At 41.4% G+C, this 23357-nt stretch overlaps 1 protein-coding gene and 1 pseudogene across 3 annotated transcripts; both read left to right on the plus strand.

Moving 5' to 3' along the window:
• The first annotated feature begins 16269 nt into the window (after positions 1-16269).
• Positions 16270-19386, plus strand: LOC146517510 (uncharacterized). 3 transcript variants are annotated; one of them, XM_085164372.1, is made up of 4 exons: positions 16270-16503; positions 17270-18386; positions 18478-18644; positions 18867-19386. In XM_085164372.1, the coding sequence occupies exons 1-2, from the start codon at positions 16461-16463 to the stop codon at positions 18139-18141; spliced, it is 915 nt and encodes a 304-aa protein (XP_085020498.1). In that variant the 5' UTR covers positions 16270-16460; the 3' UTR covers positions 18142-18386; positions 18478-18644; positions 18867-19386. The 3 variants fall into 3 exon arrangements, with proteins under 3 accessions (XP_085020498.1, XP_085020499.1, XP_085020497.1); XM_085164373.1 differs by lacking the exon at positions 18867-19386 and having other exon boundaries at positions 17270-18269; positions 18360-18386; positions 18478-18658; XM_085164371.1 differs by lacking the exon at positions 18867-19386 and having other exon boundaries at positions 18478-18658.
• Positions 19387-19757: 371 nt separating this feature from the next.
• LOC146517511 (uncharacterized) lies at positions 19758-22850 on the plus strand (annotated as a pseudogene).
• Positions 22851-23357: the final 507 nt, after the last annotated feature.

The following is a 23357-nucleotide window of genomic DNA, read 5'->3' on the forward strand; positions in this document are numbered from 1 at the left end:
ACAAGTGAATTAGACTGTGGAGAGGGTGGTGTGGAGGATTACATAGCGGAATTTGTTTCCGGTGGGCCAAAATGCTACGCGTATCACACATTGCTGGGCAAGACCCAGGTCAAATGTAAAGGCGTGACACTGAATGCATTAAACTCAAAAGTTGTCACCCACGACTCCTTGAAAGGTTTAGTCCACAAGTTTGTAACCAATCAGACATCAGACGCACACCTAGTTGCCGTGTCTGATAGCATCAGACGCGATAAAAAGAAGCTTCATTTGAAGAATAAAACCATTGTGAAAAAAGTTAAAGTTGTTTACAATAAGAGCCGTGTGCTCCCAGACTATACAACCGTACCTTATGGATTTTAAATTAGAACAGGGGTTTGACGCCCGGTTGCAGCACCCGTTCAGTATGGTGGTCAGCGGTCCCAGTAACTGCGGCAAGACTTTTTTTGTTAAAAGCATAATTGAAAATTCTTCCAGGATTATATCATGCAGCATTGACAATATTGTATATATATACTCATGCTGGCAGCCATTATATGACCAGCTTCTTAAGATAAGAGACATAAACTTTGTTAACGGTATACCCGAATCGCTTGCTGATGACACCCTTCTTCCTGCAGAAAAGAACAATTTGTTAATTATAGACGATGTAATGAACGATGCAGCTAACAATTTAGAAGTACAAAATGTGTTCACAAAGTATGTGCATCATAGGAATTTGAGTTGTATATATCTGGTTCAAAATTTGTTTATTCAAGGAAAATCCAGTAGAACCATTTCCTTGAACACTAACTACCTAATATTGTTAAAAAATCCGAGAGATAAATATCAGGTTATGCTTTTAGGTAGGCAAATGTTTCCGGGTAATACTAAATATTTTATAGAAGCGTTTAATGATGCCACATCCACAACATACGGGTATCTTTTAATAGACTATAAAGCTAAGACCCCGGACTATTTAAGACTCAGAACAAATTTACTATCAGAGCGTCCGGTTGTTTACATTCCAAAACAAAAATCAGCAAAGAGGTGAAAGGATGTCATCACGCATGCGGAGGAATCTGTCTCTGTTGGAGATGATATACAGGGCTCCTCCTACTCTACGCAGAGTTATTATTAGTAATTCAAACTTAGATTTTATCAATGCGCTGTGTGAGATAGCCTTTAATGTATTGCATGGTAACATTCCACTGACCAATCAGCAGTACAGACAGCTGAAAAAGAAAAAATCAATAATCAGACTGATTGCAGACAAAAAAATAAAAACTTTGAAAAAGAGAAAGACAATCAACCAATCTGGAGGGTTTTTACTGCCGCTATTAGGGGCTGCAATCCCTTTCATAACCAGTCTGATAGCAAACAGGTGAAAATGGAACATGTGCAAAAGATGTTTTTGGTACCCCAACACCAGTTGGACTTAATAAAGCAACAGCAGCAGCAGCAGCAGCAGCAAACAGGCAGCATCAGACAACAGTCTCAGAACGAGTTGGACAAGGAGATGTTACAAGTGTTACAAGATTCTGACATAGATGTGTATGAGAAGGCTAAAAAATACAGCGATATTCTCCAAAGATACCTTACCCTTGTGAGACAAGGTGCCCGTGAAAAGAATGTATTGTCTTTATCATTACCTGAACAATTTAACAGGGATGTGCAACCCCAGTCGGCGGACACATCGCCTGTTCATGGTGATGCAGGGGTGAGGGATCTTGTTGCGGAGAATGTTTTAACACACATACCTAAAAGGAGTAGGAGGAATGCAGAACTTATTCTATCAGCGGTGAGCCGTTCGCCACACTTGATCTCTTACAATGACAAAGGCGAAATTGTTGTTGATAAACACACCATTCCTGGTTCACACATTTATGATCTAATTAAAGGCGTCACAACCACACACACACCCTCTGAGGGTTTGAGACCTATCGGCTGGACAGAGTTTTTAAAAGCTGTCTCAGATTTAAACGTACCGTTATCAGCCATATCTAACACAGGCATACGTAAGACCGTCGCCATGTATAAAACCGATCACACACTGTCTGAAGACCCTGGTTTTTTAAAACACACACCAAAAAAGATCACCCCTGGCGGACCGCTGCGACATAGTACACTAAAAAAAATAAAGAATAAAAAAAACAAATTAAAGGGGGGTCCTGTAGAGTGGTTGGATTTTTGAATTCAGGTTTTTCTTATTGCACCTGAAATTGTTTTTCTGCTGTTTGGTGTTTTTCTCCTGTAATGTTTTTTTCACTTATTGCTGCTAAATTGTTTTGTTTTATTTTATTACTGTTAAATATATTATGTCTTTATTACTGTTAAATATGTTTTTCTTTTTTATTACTGGTTAATGTTTGATTTCTTTTATTTATGTTTAAACAATGTATGTTGTGAATCTATATATATACATACATATATATACATATACGAGATTTGATAATAAATACCATTGACTCGATTATCATGCTCTCATGTTGTTTTTATTATTCTCATTAGTACATGTCAGTATCCGCATTGCACACACACGTAATCACTGCATACAGCAACAGGTTGTATGCTGTTGACAAATCGACACACCATAGCATCATTACAAATTAAATCAGACCCATACATGTTAAGCAGACGCTCATAAGATACACCATTTTGCACATGATATAAAAAAAATACACAATGTTGACCGCATGTGATGGAGAAGTCGTTCTGCACTTGTTTTCCTGAATATAAAACAGTGGAACAGTTTTTTAGAAGAAACATCTTTATTGCTGGGGGAAAACTGTCTAACGAGTGACCAAAACTATCAAAAAAATAACCGCGTCTGTCTCTCGAAATATAAACAGCAAGCCAATGTTCCCCGGGCATCGTAGAAGGGTGGGTGTTTACAATACCCATAGCAGGGAGTCTTTGAAGCCGTTCAGTGGTTAGCTGATCATAGGCTAACACGCCTAGGAAATGTGTTTTTATTGATAATGCTGCCGATCACGGCTGATAGTTCTAGTGTTCATGACCGTTTTTGTCTCAATAGTAGTCCAAGAGCACCTGTCTCATGTTAGATATTTCAATGACTGAATCAAATACCGAATAACACAAGAGGTTCACTGTACGGGGTAGTGGATTTCTGAAACGGGTTTCCAATCTCACGTTCCCAGTTTTAATTAACGACACATTCCCTGAATGTCCTTCGTCAGCTTCCAGATTGAAACAGAATAAAGTGTAGCCGTTACCAAAGTCAGCACGTGTAATAGCTAAGGATCTGTCCTTTAAATGTCTTCCTGTGGTTTGTATCAGCTGGTAAAATTCTCTGGTATAGTGTTTTCTCTGGAAATTTGGCTGGAATGGTTTAGCAGGATAAGCCTGACTATCAGCATATAAAGACATAAATTCTATATCACAGTTTTCAAAATGAAATGGATTACGCTGGTAGGAGCCAGTGTATGCTTCATTGTCTATAAATGCAATGATCACAAATTTAGGTATCCTACCCATAAATAAATTGTCATTTGTTGATATTCTAGCCCCTGCAGGTATGGAGAAGGTCTTTAAAGACACTCTGTCTACCGTGTATTTTGCGTTTGCATGGTGCAATGCCTTGCTGTGTGCAAGTCTGACGGTCGGTGATACACTAACTTTCTTGACAAAGAGACTGGCTGAGACAATTTTAACTCTGTATGCATTGGCATCCGCTGTCATGAGAGCAAATTCGTCTTTAGAGCGCACAAATTTCAGTGACAGGTCGATTCCATTAAGTAACAGTTTTTCTTGAAAAAACAGGTCTGCATGTACTGGTGCAATCAATTCAACAATACTGCTATTTGCTGTGTAGCCACCTCTGGTCACCAGGCCCTGGTTCTCTCCTTCTATAGATGTGTCATTCATGTGTGATGATGTATCCTTACAGAATAACCCGGTGCTGAACTGTGTGTCTAAAGTGTCCTTATTATAATTGATAAGACATTCTATCACACCTCTGTATGGATATGTGTTGGATGATTGACTAATGAGCCGGTCTCCCAAATTAACATCAACTTGACTAAATATGCTGCATCCAGGATAATTAATAAATCCTACATTAGCGTCCCTAGCCAGGTTTGAGCCATCAGCGTTTGTGATTCTCACACGTGTGTAGATATATGAGTCATTTAGATCCAGGTAATCTTCACCGGACGATGAGATGTAAAACTCGATCGGCCCTCCATCAGTGATTGCAGATACAGGTGGGATTTCGATAAATGTACTTTTCTCAATGCTAGTCTGTGTGTAGGGAACAGTAAACAGGTCCAGCTCTGTTTTTACACATTCTCCAGAATGACTGTGTAACAGTGCCATTTAGAATATGTCAAACGCTGCAGTTTTTGAACGACTGGTTCTGGGTCTTTTCACTCTGCGTGGCGGTGTCCGTTTGCTAGCTCTCCTGCTAGGTTTTGTGGTTTTACGCTTTTTAGACAACGGCTGCCCTGGGGGTGGGGTCTTAGATGGTCTGGGCGTATACACATACAATCCGCTACCGTCCTGCTTAGTGGTTGAGGGTCTGGTTATGTTGGTTATGACATCAGACACTATGCCCGATGCGGCTGTTTTTAGGTGTGGTTTGACTATGCTAACTCCTTTTTTAAACAGTGGTACAGCAAATCTAAACAAGCTGCGGAACAACCCACCCAGCCCTGACCCATATTGCGTACTGGTCCCAACATACCCTCCGAGCTCTCCACCAGCCTGTGATAAGTAGTATTTTACATATTTTGAGTCATCAGTGTTGTAGACGGCCATCCTTTTTTTCAAAAATGGTGGGTTATCGGTCGGAAGTGTAACTTGACAAACACCTTGCCGTATAAAAAGGGTATGTGTTGATTTCGATCGTCTTTCAAATCAATTTCTATGTCGTCGATCAATGTCTTTGACACAGGTGTGTAGTGTGGGCTGTCAAATTGTAGAATAGGCAAGCGGCGGTCATCGTCCGTGATATTTATAGCTCTTAATAGCCTCGCGTGGGCGTCACCCACAAGCTGGTAATCAACGATATCTGCATAAATAAAGATGTTATATTTTCCCCCGTATATGTCTGCGGGGTGCGGGGCATATGTGTTTTTATAATGAAGTACAAACGGCTCTCCTGTTTTGAATCCTAGGATTTCCGCCAGTCTCCCTCTAAATGTGAGAATAGTGCCCCTAGGTCCCATAACACAGGCATGGTTAGTAACTGTGTTGTATTGCATTTTAAGGTCTCCAGTGGTTTGGTACTGCTGACATTTAAAATTAAATTCTTTTATTATCTGTTCCACAGATGCATAATGACCCACAGACAGTTCGATCATGGTTACGGCGATGGTTCCATCTTTGACTGGGTCATGAATTTCCACTTGCGAATCTGATTGTGGAAAAGACATCCATATGCGTGGGTACTGTATCTCTATAACAGCGACCTCATATGGCTTATCCAAAACGATAGGTTTTGCTAGCTTTGTTCTAAAATTAGATATCTTATTACCCGGGTAAACATGCGCCGAAGCATTCGAGAAGAGGCTTACATAGAAGCCTGCATTGTTGTTGTTCTTTTTATTCATGCTTTCTCAGTCTATGCTCAGTGTTGAATGAATGTGTGTAGAGCTGCGTCATCTGAGTTAATTACGCCTCAACGATGTCTTTTTCTGGAATCCACGAATTAAAGCTGTCGGGCCATCCTAGCCATTTCACTAGCACATGCTTTTTCCGACCCACTTTTTTTCTAGCCAATATGTTTTCAATTTTAAATGTTTTGTTTTCATCAACAACCACACGTTGTATCTCAGGCTCATAAAATGACCCTTTCAATACCTCTCCTGCTAGATCCGCTAGTCTGTACACTGGGGGCTGTCTCCCTATACGTTCCTTGACTGTGAAAATCTCATCGGTGTAGGTCTGCTCGTATCCTTTTCGAAACTTTCCTCTCAGTTTTGATATTCGTACAGTGTCGCCAATATTAAATTTAAAGCACAGTTCCTTCTGAGGCCTCGTTTTGTACAGCGCGTTAAAGACCGACTTCTCATTATCCTTATTCACCTCTTCCGGAGCCATTTGGATAGATCTGTGATAAGCATTGTTATATGCTTGTGTGAGATCTGGTATGACATCTACATATCTCCGGGAGTTGGCTGATGTTAAGTACTTCCACATTCTACCCTTGAAGCTACGATTGAATCTCTCGACAATACTGCATTTAACCTCGCTAGCTGTTGAGAAATGCTTGATATTATATCGCTTCATTAGCTGTTTAAAGGTTGTATTATAAAACTCTTTGCCTTCATCTGTTTGTAGTTTCACAGGGATCCTACCCTCACTAAGTATATCCTCAAAAGCAGCTGATACAACATTCGCTGTCTTGTTTGTTAGGCATCTAACCCATGCGTATTTTGAGAATACATCTATACATGTTAGCAGATATCTCACATTATCATTATCTGCCACATATTCACACATGTCAACCAGATCGGCTTGAAACTGTTTGTCGACCCCTGTCACCAATACTCTATTTCTGGGGAAATGGATCCTCACAGGTTTATGGAGTGTGTAAGTGTCGTCTTGTTCTAAATAATGTTTGACCTGAGATATTGGAGGTGTTACACCTGATGCCTCCCCTGCCGCTATACGTAGCTTATTTAAACTGGCCAACCCCGCAGGATGGGCTGGATCATGATATATTTTATGCAATGTGCTTTCCATGACTGTGCAAACCACAAATGACTAAGAAGTTGATGTGAACACATCTTTTTATTTAATTTTCACACAGACACAATCACAGACAATGGATACTTGAACAGCACACATTAAACCAGGTGTCTCCCATCCCAGTAGTTTCCAATCATGCGGAGCATGGCTGGTTTAACACGGCGGGCGCAAGTACTTGCTTCTAGCAGGTCCACAATGTTGTCATTAATGGCGCATACTATATGTCGCTCTGATCTCAGTTCACACATGATGTGTTCTGCAACTCTGCGGATTTGTGTTCCAGTCCCATCTGCGGTGTATGAGCGTACAAACAGCCGGATGGCTGGGATGAATCGGTCAGTCTTGAGCCTTATCATCACATCGTCATAGTAGGTGTCGAAGAAATACTCAGACAATTCCTGCAAGCAGCTGTGTTGCACCTGACTGGGGTGGCCTGTTTGGCATCCGTAACATGTCTCTTGTAGAAACTCATTCAGCGCCAACATCAACAGGTGGAGAGTTGCGAGTTTGATGTCGATTACAGTTTCCTCCCACAGGTCTGATATGAGGGGGTCCTGCGAGCATGCTGGTGAGGGTGGTGGAGTCTGGGGGGTCGGGATTAGCAGCCCTATTGATGGTGACTCTGACAGGTCCCACGACGGCGTGTCATGCTCTGTAAAATGAAAACCACAAGCTCTTAATTTGTCACATAGATACACACGCAACTCCACACACACACGCACATTAAACCTACCAGTTTATTGTTTAGTTGTCGGAAGGTCTTATGATTTTAGGTTTGCACAGGGTAGCAGGCAAACCAGTCTTCGGACAACTCGCCAGATCGTCAAAAACAAGGCGTTTTCTAATACTCTCGTACGCAGTGTTGAGTCTGTCCCTCTTGATCGCGTCGTCAATCTGGCTAAACAGACGCGACAAACCTCTCCAGTCGCACCACTGTATAAAAAACAAGTCCTTAAACCATCTTGTGCGCTCTTCAAGGTTTAGAGGGTAAGGATTTAACCTCCAGTTTTCAAGCCCTCTGGAAGCAATAAGACTATCCCTGTCATCACACACACTGAGAAAAATAAAGTCTTCAGGGTTGCGATTGAAACGATCAGCCTCAACCCTGTAAAGCTCAGGGCCTGATGCACTGTTCCACTGGGAAACATACAGCACCTCTGGGAAGCCCACATTGTCCAGGTCCGCACACACTACGGTGCGGAAGAGCTTCCAGTTTTTGGTAGACATGCTTTGGGGTTCCCCCCAAAACAATCCCTCGCCACAATCTACACTAAGCACAACTGTCCCTTCGGTATATTTAATGGTATACACATACCCTTCAGCGCCGCGATATTCTAACTTAAATACAGTCCCATCTACGGCATTTTCACAGCGTTGCTTTTTACGTTGAGGACCCCGGCTGCATACTCCTGTAGACATACCTAGAGCGGCTGTGGCATGGGCGATGTCCTGGCTGGGTGTCATGGTTGATACAGATGGTATTCTGTGCTCCTTAGGTCGATGAGTCGGTGGGGTCCTTAGCGCGATGTGTCTGTGCTCCTTAGGCCGTGGCGGTGATGCTCTTAGAATGTGAAAGGATCACTTTTATACCTATATAACCTAAGCCATCCCACTAGGAGGAGTCGTTACCGCCCAGAGGGTGTGTTTTTCACACCTGAACGCGCATGCGCCGAGCACACCTGAACGCGCATGCGCACACGCACGAATCCGACCAAACCGGTTGTCAAACCGGGGGGGGGGGGGGGCAAAAAAAGTGCAAGTATATTACTACTAACATCACAAGAAACCGATCTTCCAGACAGGATGTGCCTGTGATAAAACACTACAGCCCCCACCCAGAACCTCGAGAATCTGGGGAGGGGGACAAAGAATTCCTTTCATCACAGAGTTAAAACAATGTAGAGATGGTAAGCATAAAAATGACAACATTTAACAATTCACTTTAACAAATATCTCTCATTAACCAATGATTTAGTGTTTTGGACATACCATCAGTTTTATTTATTTGATCTTTTTTGACTTTTAATATCTTTTTTAAATAGATGCCTAAATATTTAACTTCACTTTTCACGGGAATCGTCCTCATGCTTTTTTCCAACAATCATAAAGTGAACATTTCTTTTGATTCAGGTACAAGTCTGAAGCTTTAGAAAAAACTGAAATTCCATTCAAAGCTTTATCAAGCATTGATTAATCCTTCAAAAATATTACTGCGTCATCCGCAAACTGACGTCTTTTCAGTTCAGTATCAAATATATTTCTTCCTTCAAGGTCTATGAATGCCTATCACCGTTTCACATGTATTCTCATTTTCTTTCTCTGTCAGGCCTGAGGTCCCATCTTCTGCGGTACCGTGTGCTCTCCAGACAGCTCTCCTTCAGTTCTTTGTTTTCCTTCATCAGCGACTCCATCTTTGTCCTTAGCTTGTCAACTTCCTCTTTGTTTTCTTTGGTTGCCTTTGTGTTTGCTTCGATGCGTTGTTCAAAGCTTCTTGTCAAGCGAATCAAATCTTTCCTCGCATGTTTTTGTGAAGGCTAGCAAGACTTCATATATATTCTCATTACCCACCTGCTTCCCGGTAGTTTTGCTTCTCAGTTTTTGGGATTGGGACTTGGTAATGGAGTGTGGTCGCCCGTGGGTGTCGCCATATTTTGTTGAAGTTCCATCTCTTCTATATCTTCATCCTCACATGCTTCTTGCATTGCAGCGAGGTTGTAATCGTTGTTGGAAAGGCTGTTAGCTTAGGACAAACGGAGGAAAATGGAGGATTTTGTGTTGGAGGCAACTGTGAGTTCACTCACTGAAAATCTATTTGTGGCCGAAGATGTTTAATCTGTCCAAAAAAGTTGAAAAGCAATTTCTCAGTCTTTTTTTTTCTGTTTGTGAAATCTTGTGCTCATGTGCAAGACCCTGCAGACCTTGTTTTAGGTCACCATGAATAGCTCACATTGTAAATCACAAAGAGCCAGTATATTATACTGTAGATTACACTCACTGTGACAGGATGGCTTGAAGGAAGTAATTACACTCTGCTTCATTTGGTTACAGCTCAGATTAAGGGACAACACCTGGACAGATGGAAAAAATGTCTGAAAAATATTTACTGTTAGAAAACATTTATTACAGAAGTTTCTGTTTGGCAAACTTCAAAGGGGGCTTAACAAAAGCTTGATTTTGTCAAACGACAGATAACTAACTATTTGGGAGGGTGCAATGACTGCCCCTAAGCTTTCAGTAGAATATTAGCTCTGATTTCTAATTAAACTACAAACTGAGATAGAGCATATATGATTTTATCTCGGGGGCTCGACAGTAATTTGATTTATTCACACACTCACAGTGTATTCAGTTTCAAAGATCAGGGAGCACTTCTTTAGGGCTGGTCTGGAGACGTCAACAGACTTTAGGTGACAGGAAGTGCTGCAAGAAGTGAGAAAAACAGTATTCATCTCTCTTTGGTGCACATGATGACAGGTGTGATTCATGTATTGTGAGTATTATGTGTTGAGGATTTCTCTTTGTGACTGAGATCCTTACCGGTGGCAAGATTTATACTGAGTATGTGTCATGCATGTAGTGTCATCAGACACGTATGTGCTGTTCCACAAACATGTGATGTTTTTATTGTAGTCGGTGTTTTATTTCTCCAAACAGTCACACAGAAAAAAACCAGTTGGCTACAGATAAACGTAGAATAAACCGAGGACAGAACAACAGAAACAGAAGTGTTTCAGATCCTGCCTCAGTTTGTAAAACTAAAAGCAGTGATGATGTAATCCACACTCCTACTGTGTATACTAAGTACCACTTAAACTTACTGTGTTTAATTTACTTTCTTAACATTCATCCATTTTCTTCTACTTATACAATTTAGCATTGCAGGGGTGAAAGCTAGAGTCAGCTTGCACAGGTCGAGGGGTAAGGTGCACCCTGGACGAGTCACCAGTCTAGCAGAGGGCTCATTCAGGTATGGTTATCATCAGTGGAAATGATAATAATCACTCCTCCATCCCTATTAACCTGTAGGAGTCAGGGCAGAGGAGCACAGAGAGTGAGAGGGGAGAGACCTCTACTGGAGAGGTGAGTCAAGGGTTTCACAGGATGGAGTCATTTGTGATGCAGACAGTCTGATTAGAATTTAATGGAACTCAATATGGATATGAAATATGAAACATTTCAGTCATGGTACAACTTGAGCTCTTATTTAGGAGAGTCAAGATTAGAAAGTGGAGAGAACAAAGAGATATATATAAGTCAAATTAGCCTGACTCACATATTTGTGAGGGATCTATTTGAATATTTCTTCAATTCAAGTCATTTAGTAATATTTTTCAGGGCTTTAAATCGCAACCACTTTAGTCACATGTGCCCAAAATGTAATCTGTGTAACTTCAAAATATTTGGAGCAACAAATTACTGTGGTGTGTGAGCAAAGGTCATGACATTAGCCTCTATGTTGTATCAGTTATCAGTTCAGAAGGTTTGAATGTATCTTGAAGGGTGAGGCAGAAGGAGAGGCTGAGGGAGAAAAAGGTCAGCAGGCAAGTTTAAGTCAGAGAGAGCAAGAAGAGACAGAGGAGCTGCAGCAAATGGATGGAGAGGTAGAGGAAGATCAAGTTATTAGAGAGAGGAGAGCAAACAGGCCAAGAGAGGGAAAATGATGAAGCAGCTGCAGCAACTCATTCTACTACAGGGTTTGATTGTGGTGACAAAGACACAGGGCCCAGACAGCTGAAGCTGAAGAGCTATCCAGATGACTGTTTTGGTCACAGAAGCGAGCATTTCACCACAGCTGGTTTGAATATTCAGTCAAGCCCTTTCTCAATTCTCAAGTACGCGAGTACGTACTCGCGTTCTCGGCGGGTACGTACTCGCCGAGAACGCACAGGAGTATGGACTCGCCGAGAACGCGAAATCGCGATTTGTACAATTGGAACACCAGCGTACTTGATGATGTCACAGGTCCGGAGTTTTTACTGCCGTCCTTAATTTAACTGTGAGTAATATGTTATGAAGCTTAACTTTAATCACAGCCAAACCGGTTTACTCAGGAACAAATAAAAAGCCGAAATAAGCCAAACATTAACATTTAGAAGTGATCTAAGTGACTTATATATCATGTTTAACCTCAGTAGTGAAATCTCTATTAATAAAAATAGTGTACATGTACATACGTATACATACCTTAATAAAAACAAGCAGGTGAGATGTTAGAACGCTTTTATTTTTATTTTAGTGGACACTCAATACAATAGACAGCTACTGGGGTTTGGGGTTTGTTTAACCTGAGTAGTGAAAAGACCGTGGGGGGGTTGAAAACGATGTGCCGGGAGTCCGCTGTTCTCGCCGGCTGTAATAATCCTTGACCTCGCTGTCTCCTATGGAGCTGGCGGGTCACAGACGTCTCCGAAAAAGTCGGATCTCGTTTGGAAATATATGATATCTTGATAAACTGAGCAGATATTCGAAGTTTACACAGCTACATTCTCGCTTGAAAAGAACTTAAAAGTTTATTTTGTGACCCAGAAAGAGTAATATTTAAAAGTTTTTAGCCCCGCTCGTCCGCCATTGCCGCGTTTGAGTTTTGGACGAAATGCATTCTGGGATATTTAGCTGTACCAAGTCCACACAAGTCACCACCGATGCATGCTCGATAAAACGGGCGGAGCGAAAACACATCCGGGACTTTTTCGCGTTCTCGGCTTGATGCTTACTTTGAATTGGAACAGTACTCAATATACATACGCAATATAATATAATATAATATATATATATATATATATATATATAATATACATATTATGTATATAAGTCTCCGACTGATGACGTATCACGAGTACACGAGAACGCAAGTACGCACAAGTACGCATATTGAGAAAGGCCCTCAGTCTCTGGTGTTCTGTTTGTGTCTCTCCCTCTTCACTCCCCCCCACCACGGTGGCATCTGGTTCCTGGTTCCCGCCTTGTTCTCCACACCCACTCATCACTCACCTGCTGCTCATCATCTATGATTGTTCCTGCCAGTACTTAAGGCCTTGGTGGAGTGCTGTTCTTTGCTGGATTGTTGTATTTACCCCCATTAATGTAGTCCCAGCTCTCTCTTGTGAATCTGTTTGTCTGCCATCGTGTTTATTGGTTTTCCATTTTCTTCTCTCTGCACAGACCTTCCTGGACTTCTGCCTGTTGCCCGTGGATCCTGTTTGGATGAGCATGAGTGGGAGTGAGTTTCAGCGTGGGACTAGAGTTAGTGTGTTTGAGTCAGTGTGAAGAGGAGTGTGAACTAGTTACCCCTGCCCTGGCCCTTTCCTTTGAATTTCTAGAGCCCCTGTCCCTTCATCACTGTACATATGTATACATTTCACCTGGTGTTATAAATAAACCTCCCTTTAGTTGCACAGTTCTGAGTCCTGCATTTGAATCATGCCTGATCTGATGTGACAGAGATGGAGATGTGCCGGGAGGGAGCGCCATACTAGAAAGAGATCGTACAAACTAGTTCTTTCCTCTACTTCAATTAGAAGAGATCATCAGGAGGAACATTATTTATTGATATGCAGAATTCATAGTTATGAGGAGACTGAAGAGGCTCTGAGGGACCGTTTTTACACAACAATGTGAGAAGTGCTTTGTGATAAAGTGGGGAGGACATTTATGGCGTGATGGATTGCAAAACAGGCTGAATTAATGTATGTTCAGATAATGCTGTAGCCACCAGGACTGTACTGTGTTTCACAAATACTAAACCGTGGCTCAGTCCTGACATCAAGGCTGCACTTAGGTGAAAAAGGAGAGTCTGCAAGTCAGGAAACAAAGAGGAACTGAAGAGCTGCAGAGAACAGAGATTAACACTGTCTGTCAACAGAGGTGGAAAAACACAGACATTTTTTAAATTAAGAAAAAGTACACATATACTTCTACTTAAGAAGTATAAAAAATACTTCAGTAAATATTTAAAGTACTGTGAAGTTAAAGTTATAGTCAAATGTATTTATATAGCAGATTTAAAACAGCAACCGTTGACAAAGCTGCTGTTCAATTAAGATAAAAGAAATAAGATAAATAAAAGTGATACAAGCTCATTCTGATTTAAAAGCCAAGGAATAAAAGTGGGTTTTCAGACGGGTTTTAAAAGTGTCCAATGTTGGGGAAGTCCTGACGTGAAGGGAGCTTAGGAGCAGTTACAGCAAAGGCAGCATTAATCTGTTCATCAAACATTAGATTAGAGTCAAAAAACACTCCTAGGTTCCTTGCAAAGGTTTTTTTTTTTATTATTATTATGAATTCCTAAAGGGCCAAAATCACAGCGGTCACAGGGACCAAACACAATCACCTCTGTTTTCTGTTCATTTAGGTTAAGGAAGTTTAAAGCCATCCATGCCATCCTTAACATCCTCCAAACAATCTAGCGAACCCTTCAGAGGACTCACAGATTTACGTTTCAGTGGCAGGTAAATCTGTGAGTCGTCTGCATAGCAATGGAATGAGATCCCATGTTTTTTAAAAGTTGAACCCATAGGGAGCATATAAATAGAAAAGAGAACTGGACCAAGATTGGACTCCTTGAGGACCCCACAAGAAAGTGAGGCTTTTGAGGACGATGTATCCCCCAATCTAACAGAAAAACTTTGGTTGGACAGGTAAGATTTAAACCACTCCAAAGCAGCCTTTGATTCTGACACAGTGCTCAAGCCGAGAGATAAGAATCCCATGATAATGGTATCAAATGCAGCACTGAGGTCTAACAGTATTAAAATGGCAAAATCTTCCAAGTCAATAAAAGTTAAAAGGTCATTAAAAACTTTTACAAGAGCAGTTTCAGTGTTGTGGTGCGTTTTAAAACCAGACTGAAATACTTCACTAATGCCATTTTTATCTAGAAAGGTCTGGAGCTGAAGAAGGACAACTTTCTTTAGGAATGTCTGGACTGACAACCAAACATACCAAGCTTCTGTGTTTGAGCCAGAGACTGCACTTGTGGGTGAACAATACAAACATTTTATATTTCTTATATCAGTAATGTAACTTTCAACAAAACGTTCTGGGAAGCTTAAACTTAGTTTCAGAATAATTAAATCTGAGACTTTGTTTTATTGAAAAGGTTAATAAAGTTTTAAATTGTATCACAAATAAAATAAATTATTAAATAACACCAGCTACAATATTGGTAACATATGTGTGTTGTTCAGCAGATCTTTTGTCCAGGCTTTTGTTTAAATGCTCAGTTGAAAACCACTTTAACATAATTTTCAGCATAATTACTTTTTTTTGTGACTATTCAGTACTTGAGTATAATTTATTGAATTATTTAGTAACAAATGTGAAGTAAAAAGTTTTGATCACAAATGTGATTTTTCCAAAACGAATCTTGCTTAATAGTTCTGAACTGTTACTGTAAAGTTTATAATAAAGTCATAATAACCTGATATTTAGAATCTCCATATATCATTTCTTTTATGCTTATATGTTGTCAAACAATGGCAGTAAGAAACACAGTGTTAAAATAGCTCTATATAACATTATCTCTTTAACCTTAAGATTCATAGTGAGCTTTACAAGATTGATTTTCGTGCTAAAGGCTGGCACAGAACTAAGTTCGCTTATGACCACTAGAGCTGGAAACAACCTCAAGCAATCCTAAGGCTAATCAGCACGCAGTAGCGGTTTTAGATACGGGCGACACGGGCGGTTGCCCGGGGTGGCATCATGGTGGGGGCGGTATCACGGCTCGTTCTCATGCTGCCCCGACATCATGCCAGCGCATATTGGGAATGGCATTGGTTTTCTATTGGATAATGGCAGGTCATGTATCCTAAAACATTAAGAATCAGAATACTTTCTTAATCCCTAAGGAAATTATGTGGGTTACAGTTCCTCCAAGAAGAAATGGTAAAAATAGTAACAGTAACAGACTAAACTCCAAACAATATATACAATAATATAATATTAATTAGTCAGTGTCAATTGTTGATTTGTCCTGTTCTCATTGTATGACGAATTATGATGTCTGTTTAGTAGCCGTTTGCATACAACGTTTGCATACAATGCATACTCTGTCTCTCTCTTCATGTGTATGTGTGTGTGTGTGTGTGGGGGGGGGGGGGGGGGGGGGGCGCCAGAGGGGGTGTTTGCCCAGGGCGCCAAACAGGCTAGGACCGCCACTGTCAGCATGGCTAGCATTTTAAAAACATTTGTTAAATGTTGTCATTGCTAACATATACCTGTTTAATTAACAGCATGGTGAGTAGCGAGAACGCTAAGTTATTGTTAGCTTTGAAAAGAAAAATGTCAAAATGTAATATTAGCATGAGCTACATGCTAATGTTATTCACTCAAGCAAACATCTCAGTATGATTGAGATTGATTTGATTTGCTGCTTTCTAATATCTGTGTTTATTTCTGGATATACCTATACCTACGTGGTTAGTATACATGCTACTTAAAAGCTGGCAGAGGCAGTAAGTGTAAAAGACCATAAATTAACTGTAAATTACGTTGCGTGAGCTCCATTTATATAGTTATATCACGTGCACGTGCACATGCATGTTGGCAACCGTAACCATGGCCTGCGGAGGGTATATAAATGCTGCACAATGTTCCATTCGTCCCTTTACACTTGCTATTGGACTTGTTTTGACCTGCTCCAACCTCAGCCTGTGGAAAGTTAAGTTTTCGGAAAATATTTTACTGAAAGCGGATTTTACTTGCTAGCGACAACAAGTACTTCATCTTTGGATTGTTTGTACTTGTTTTTCATACAGCAAAGCCTGAAGATGGCTCGTCGTGGACTCGACAGTCCCCTGGACTTCGCTGCAGGTACTTTTAACATTTCTTCAGTTATTTTAAGAGCCACTAAATGACTGTAATAATTTAATAAGTTCCAGTGTGAATATCAAGTTTTAATGTTATCAAAATATGCTTATTCCAAGATTTTTCCCGTAAACTGTTTGTATGCTTTAAATTTTCCGGGAGAGGTGTAGAAATTATTAACGACTGGTGTATGAATTTGAAACAAAAGGTGTTACTTTGATTTAAAGGTTTCAAATTTGACACTTTTTTAATGATTTGGTTAAAAATAGCTTAATGGACTACAATTTGTAAAATGCCCCAAAACCAGTCTCTGTGGTAACAGCATCTTCAGCATGTCATGACGTCAGAACACACAGGTGTAAACACACCAGATCCCGGTCCCCTCCTAACATCCTGTTCTTCTCGGATCAAAGGCTTTATTGAAATAAACTATAACTTTTTCCCTGCTACAAAACATGATAATAAAAAATAACAAAAATAAAATAATATAATAAAGAATATGAAAACAGTAATCATAGTACAGTAGTAATAATTGTATCCTTATGTTATGCTAATACTATATCTTATTATATAGCAGTTAATGATGTGAACTTAGTTGACTTAGCTGTTTGTTGCTTGCATGAACAAGTAGAAGTGTCATTCAGTCTGACATAAATGTATCCTAAAATGCTTTTCTCTCATCATCTGCTCAAACTAACACATGTAGCTCTGTTCCTTTAGCACTTGATGTTTATTACATTTTTAATGTTATTTTGAACTTGTTTCCTCACAGGTCGTCTCGACTACGTGGTTGAGCGTCCCGCAGAAGAAGGCCTTCCTGAGGTCATCAGGATCCTGGATGACTCTGACACCCAGCATGTCAGTGAAGGTGAGTATGGTGAGTATATCCTTCTCTCATCCTCCCCCTCTTCTCATGAAGCACAGGATCCTGATGACAGTGAAGAGGAAGGTGAGTACCCTCCCTACCTACCTGAGGACGTCGATGAGGTGAGTGAAGACACTGACAATTCCTCTGACTGGAACAACTCAGAAGAGTGGGCCGATTGGCCTAGTGACGACTCGGGGTATGACACCATGGATGAGAGAGATGATTCCCCTCTCATCCAGGAGCTCCCTCCAGAGCCGTTTTGGCACGATTGGCGACATCCTATTGCTCCAGGTGCTGCCCCGTTCGCCATGCCGCCTTTCGGCCAGGCCAACGCCCCACTCTTCCCAGTTGGTGATCTGTCAGCTTCTCCTCCTTCCTCTGCTCCTCACTCAGCTGCTTCCTCTCCTGCTCCCTTAGCTGCTTCGTCTCCTGCTCCCTCAGCTGCTTCCTCTCCTGCTCCCTTAGCTGCTTCGTCTCCTGCTCCCTTAGCTGCTTCCTCTCCTGCTCCCTCAGCTCCTTCCTCTCCTGCTCCCTCAGCTCCTTCCTCTGCTGCTCCTTCTTCCGCTACTCTCTCAGCTTCTCCTTCAACCTCAGCTCTCACCTCCTCAGCAAAGAGAAGCAGAGAAGACATCTGCACTGAAGAGGTAAGTGCAAAGAGGTGCAAGGTAAGTGATGACACGTTCTGCTGCCCTTCGACATCCTCAGGTTCTTTTGGAGTCAGACGCTTCTGGGAAAGGCCTTTTAACCTTTCACTTGATGACAGTGACTCTGACTAGGTAATGTTAGAACTTGTTTTTAAACTTTAAATGTTTAGGTTTGCTTTGCGTCTTGCAGTGTTTGTAAGACACTATTTAAATGACTAACATATTTTTTCTCAAGCTCTAGCTCACCATGCAGGACAAAGGTAAGTCCGTACTTAATGTCAACACAAATAAGTAGAAAATGTTTAAAAATGATGTCGTGAACTGACTGTAGTCTCTTGTTTTTACATAAGGTATAGCCTGTGGCTAAGGGATCAGAGGTAAGGTAAAAACACATAACAGAAGAAAAGTAAACTGAACAACTCGGTGATCTGTGAATTCATGCTTTTCTCTTTGTCTTTTTGTCTTCAGGTGCTTTACACTTGTCCTCTCCCAGCATTCAGCACTTCAGACACTCAACGTCCAAGACGGAGCTAACACAGAGAGATGCTCCACCCAGAAGACAGCCTTACCCCAACCCGATGAGAAGGATGGATGACCAAATGACAAACTGGAGAGTGGTGCTGTGTTCCAGCTATGTAAGTTATCACCTCACATTGGCTACAAACTGTCTTGAAGACTAAATCCTTCCAATAGCTGGTGTAAATCATCGTCCTACAGTACTGTAGGTTTAAGTTTATTTATAGTTATTGTGTATATGTTGAGTTTAAAATTGCATTTTAACAACATGCTGCAGCTGCCAACAATGGAAATGTTGTATTGTGTTAAAATGACGTCTTTCTCGTGTTATTGCTTTGCAGAGCAGCTGAGAGTGGACAGAGCTGCAGAGAGGACCAAAGATCCACTCTCAGCACTTCATACCTGACTGGCCACAGCACCACCCCTCTTCACCCAGGGTGAGGAGGGTCCTGACCCCGCCTGCACAGAGGGAGTTGTGAACATGCACTTCTGTGTCGGTGGGTTTAGGAGCCTCCTCACACTCACACGGATGAAGACTGTCACTGGAAGATGTCTCCATTGCATCAGCAGGAAGCATTTGTATAATATTACAGTTTGTGATGTTTTATACATGTTTTTATTGCTTCACTTCAAACTAGGAGATATAAAATAAACCAGTTTTCATAATATTTTCTGTGTATTTAGTTGTTTTCTTAATAAGTTATTTGGAACATCATTGCAACCTGTCAGCTTTTTATTGAGGATTTAGAAAGTTGCTGGTGGCCCGAGTGTGTACAGTGGGGTGTTGTTTTTGTCACATGGTGAAAGTGACCTCATGGGGAGCAAAAAGAACAACTGAACAATTTGGGGATTCACAGACTTTGGTAATCATTAAAAGATGAAGAAAAATAGTTTTGTGTGATCAGTTTTAAGTACTGTAGAAAGTGAGCAGCAATTTAATCAAATCCTGGGATGAAATGGGACAAAAGGGTAATGTGACAGCCACATTAGTTCCCTTCCCTCATTTAACAATGTGTAAGCTGCTTTAACCTGCAATTTACTGCATGTTATTAGGCTGCATGGTACAACCACAGTCTGCTAACCACCCGTGGTGAGCGAAGGTTTTGAGGCATTGTTCGAACTACTGATGAAGCTTCATCAATGCTTGTTAAGTTTCCCAACCACATTTCATCCCGATGGTCCAAGGCTTACATCTTTATGCTCACAAACGTGCCTTCTGTAATTAATCAGTAACCAATTTATTACTTTAAGTTACAGTGTGAGGGGCATTGATGAACATAAATTAGATTTAACTGGATTATGTGTTTAGGTCAAGAGACACAGACCTTCATCTTTAAGAGGCTCTTCTTAAATGTGTAATCACGATGTTTGTGTTTGTCTGCAGCATCACTGCAGCAGAGAGGGTATAACACAAGGCCACAGTCATGTGGTATTCTGTCCTGCTATTAAGTGAATAAAATACTGAAAATTCAATCTAGACACTAAATACAGTCAGCGGCCACTTCATTAGTTACACCTGCCTTAATTCTTTGTGGCACAGATTCAACAAAGACCTGGAAACATTCCTCACAGATTTAGTTTCATATTGACATGATAGCATCACACAGTTGCTTCAGATTTGTCGGCTGTGCATCCATGTTGCAAATCTCCTGATCCACCACATGCCAAAGATAATCTGCTGGATTGACATCCGTTATAAGATGAGTATACTGTGGTCATAAAACGATGGACATGGTCAGCAGCACAGCTCAGGGAGGTTGTACCTCTGGAGAGGCCTCTTCCTACACCTGAAGTTTTTACCAGTGAAAAGAACAGGTTTCCTCACACAGTGTTTCCTAGTGTTTCATCAACAAAGGAGAATTTATTCCTCAGACTGTGCAAAATTGCATTCATGGTTATCCTGCTGCGAGGGCGAGCTCTGAGATGGGCCCAAGCCATGCTTGCTCCTCAGCAGCCTTTATTTAACCTGATATGTGGAAGACTGCTCGACTCTGGAGAAGGAGTTATGCTTTCTGTTTTTTAAAATGAGCAGTAATGATACTTGTAATAAATGTAGTCTTTATGCAGCTCTGGAGGCCTGGATCACTGAACTGAACTCTCGGCATCCCACCCTTGAAAAACTCGTAGCTGGTCAGGCCTCTGTAGCTGGAGCAGTGGAAGGTGGCGTAGACCCTGCTAACTGTCTCCCAGCAGGTTATCCTGAGCAGACGGAAAAACATGATGGCTGGGTGACGGTGAGGAGGAATCATAGACTTAAACAGAAGCCCTGGTACACCACAACCCTGTTCCTGTGTCTAACTGTTTTTCCCCACTCGGTGACACACCCGCCGGGGAACAAACTCTGCTAATTAGTGATTCTGTTCTGAGACATGTGAAGACACCAGCAACCATAGTCAGTTGTCTTCCAGGGGCCAGAGCAGGCGGCACTGAGGGAAATTTAAAAACTGCTGGCTGAGGGTAAACCTGAATTCAGTAAAAGTATAATTCACATCAGCAATAATGACACCCGGTTACGTCAATCAGAGGTCACTAAAATCAATATTGAATCAGTGTGTAACTTTGCAAACACAATGTCAGACTGTAGTCCCCTCCCCAATCACACCAGGAGTGTCATGTTCTCCTTAAATTGCTGGCTGTCTGAGTGGTGTCCAAGAAACGATGTGGGCGTAATAGATAATTGGGAAACTTTCTGGAGGAACTCTGGTCTGGTTAGGAGACATGGCATCCATCCCACTTTGGATGAAGCAGCTGTTATTTCTAGAAATCTGGCAAATTTATGAAATCCCCTGAAACATGACTATCCAGTGTTGGGACCAGGAAGCAGAGTTTTATTAAAACTCTATTTTATATTAAACAAATATGGAGCACTGCTTTCTTCCATTTGCACAATATCAATAAAATTAGAAATAGCCTGTCTCAGAGTGATGCTGAAGAACTAGTTCATGCATATGTTACTTCTAGGCTTGACTACTGTAATTCATTATTATCAGGATGTCCTAAAAACACCTTGAAAAGACTTCAGTTAATCCAAAATGTTGCAGCAAGAGTACTGACAGGGACTAGAAAGAGAGAGGTGATGGCGATGGCGTTCATTTCACTCTCCTTGAAGCTCGGTGTGAAATTCTGCAGTAGACTGGAGCGAGGCAAAGAGTATGTAAAGGGACAATAAGAGGAAATGAAGGGAGAGAAAAAACATGGCTGAGAAACACAAAGAAAGAAGAAAAATAAAAAATGGTGGAAAAAAAGGATCAGAGCCTAAATTCTAAAGCTGCAGCTTTGCATACCTGCAGCTCCAAGATCTCACTGACATGTAATCATAGACTGTATATAAACATAGGCCAGTGTGATGTCATTGATTTGTAGACTTTAATTTTGAACAAAGGGCAACCTCTGGGTACACTTCATCATACTATTTATTCATCTCTGGCTCTCACAGCAGGTCTTTTGTTCTGTCGTCCTTCTCTCAACTGCTCCCAGCAGATGGCCCCGCCCCTCCCTGAGCCTGGTTCTGCTGGAGGTTTCTTTCTGTTAAAAGGGAGTTTTTCCTTCCCACTGTCGCCAAAGTGTTGCTCATAAGGGGTCATATGACTGTTGGGTTTTTCTCTGTATGTATTTGTAGAATGCACTCCACACACACACGGCTCGATACAGCGAGATGTCACGTTTATTTCTGACTTTTTTTGTGACAGTTCACAGTCTGGTCAGCGCCCGTCTCAGCGTTTTCCTCTCGTCTCCCGTCTCACTAAAACAGGGGAAAGAAGACTGTCATCAGACCAAACGCCACCAGCTGCTCTCACCTGCCTCCCCAGCACCGCCCCGTTGAGCTCACTGCACCACTCCTCCCCTGCAGCCGAGCCACGGACCACACCTCCGCCACAGTATTGTTGTAGGGTCTACTTTACAATATAAAGCACCTTGAGGTGATTGTTGTTGTGATTTGGTGCTGTATAAATAAAACTGAATTGAATTGTGTCAAGTCCATGTTTCTGTTCCCACGTTCAGTTATTTCCTGTTTTATTCTGGTAGCCTGTGTCTCCTGTGTCTAGTGTTTAATTACACCTCAGCATTTTTTGTTATCAGATTTAGTTCAGCTGTGTGTTTTTCCTCAGCTGTCTCCACTCTGCCTACATGTATTTAACCCCTCATTGCTGTTTTGTCCCTGTTCTCCTGGAGTCCTGCTTCAGTCTGTTTTGTTTCTGTCCTGCTCTGATGTTGTTTTGTTTACTGATGGCCAAATAAAGCTTTCTGAAGCTTGTACTGAAAAGGTTTCATTACTTGAAACTTTTCACCACAGTTGTCTTTGGTGACATCTGGTGGCCTGAAATATGAAGAGCAGGTTGAATCAACTTCAAATAAACGGCTTCATTATGATCGCTCACTCTACAGAGCCCTGTTGCCAGTTTCTGTTTAATATCCTGTGACGGTGCTGTGTGATATCGTTCTACCACTGTGGTGCTTTGAACATGTCTATTTGATCAATAAGTAGCTTTGATGAATAAACATTCCTTGTTTAAACATGTGTCATGGTGTGGTCTCTCTTTGCTTGTGACTTCTTGACGTTTGTAAACATTTGGTGAACTTTATGAGTTTATTTCTGCCTTCTGTGTCCTGCATCTGGGTCCACACTCTACCTGCCACACAGCTGACCACGACGGCTGTAACTAGAGAACGGTCGAGGAATCTGGCTGTTTATTTGAAGCAGCTACTGCAGTTCATGGAAACTGGTACAGTTAGCAAAGTGTGATCCATGGTCTGATTTAGATGAAATCATTGAACAAAGTGAGGAAGCTGATCCACTTTGACATGTCTGTTGTGAAAAGACTTTATTGGAT

This window comes from Neolamprologus multifasciatus, chromosome 6 (assembly GCF_963576455.1).
Source record: "Neolamprologus multifasciatus chromosome 6, fNeoMul1.2, whole genome shotgun sequence".
Lineage (NCBI taxonomy): Eukaryota > Metazoa > Chordata > Actinopteri > Cichliformes > Cichlidae > Neolamprologus > Neolamprologus multifasciatus.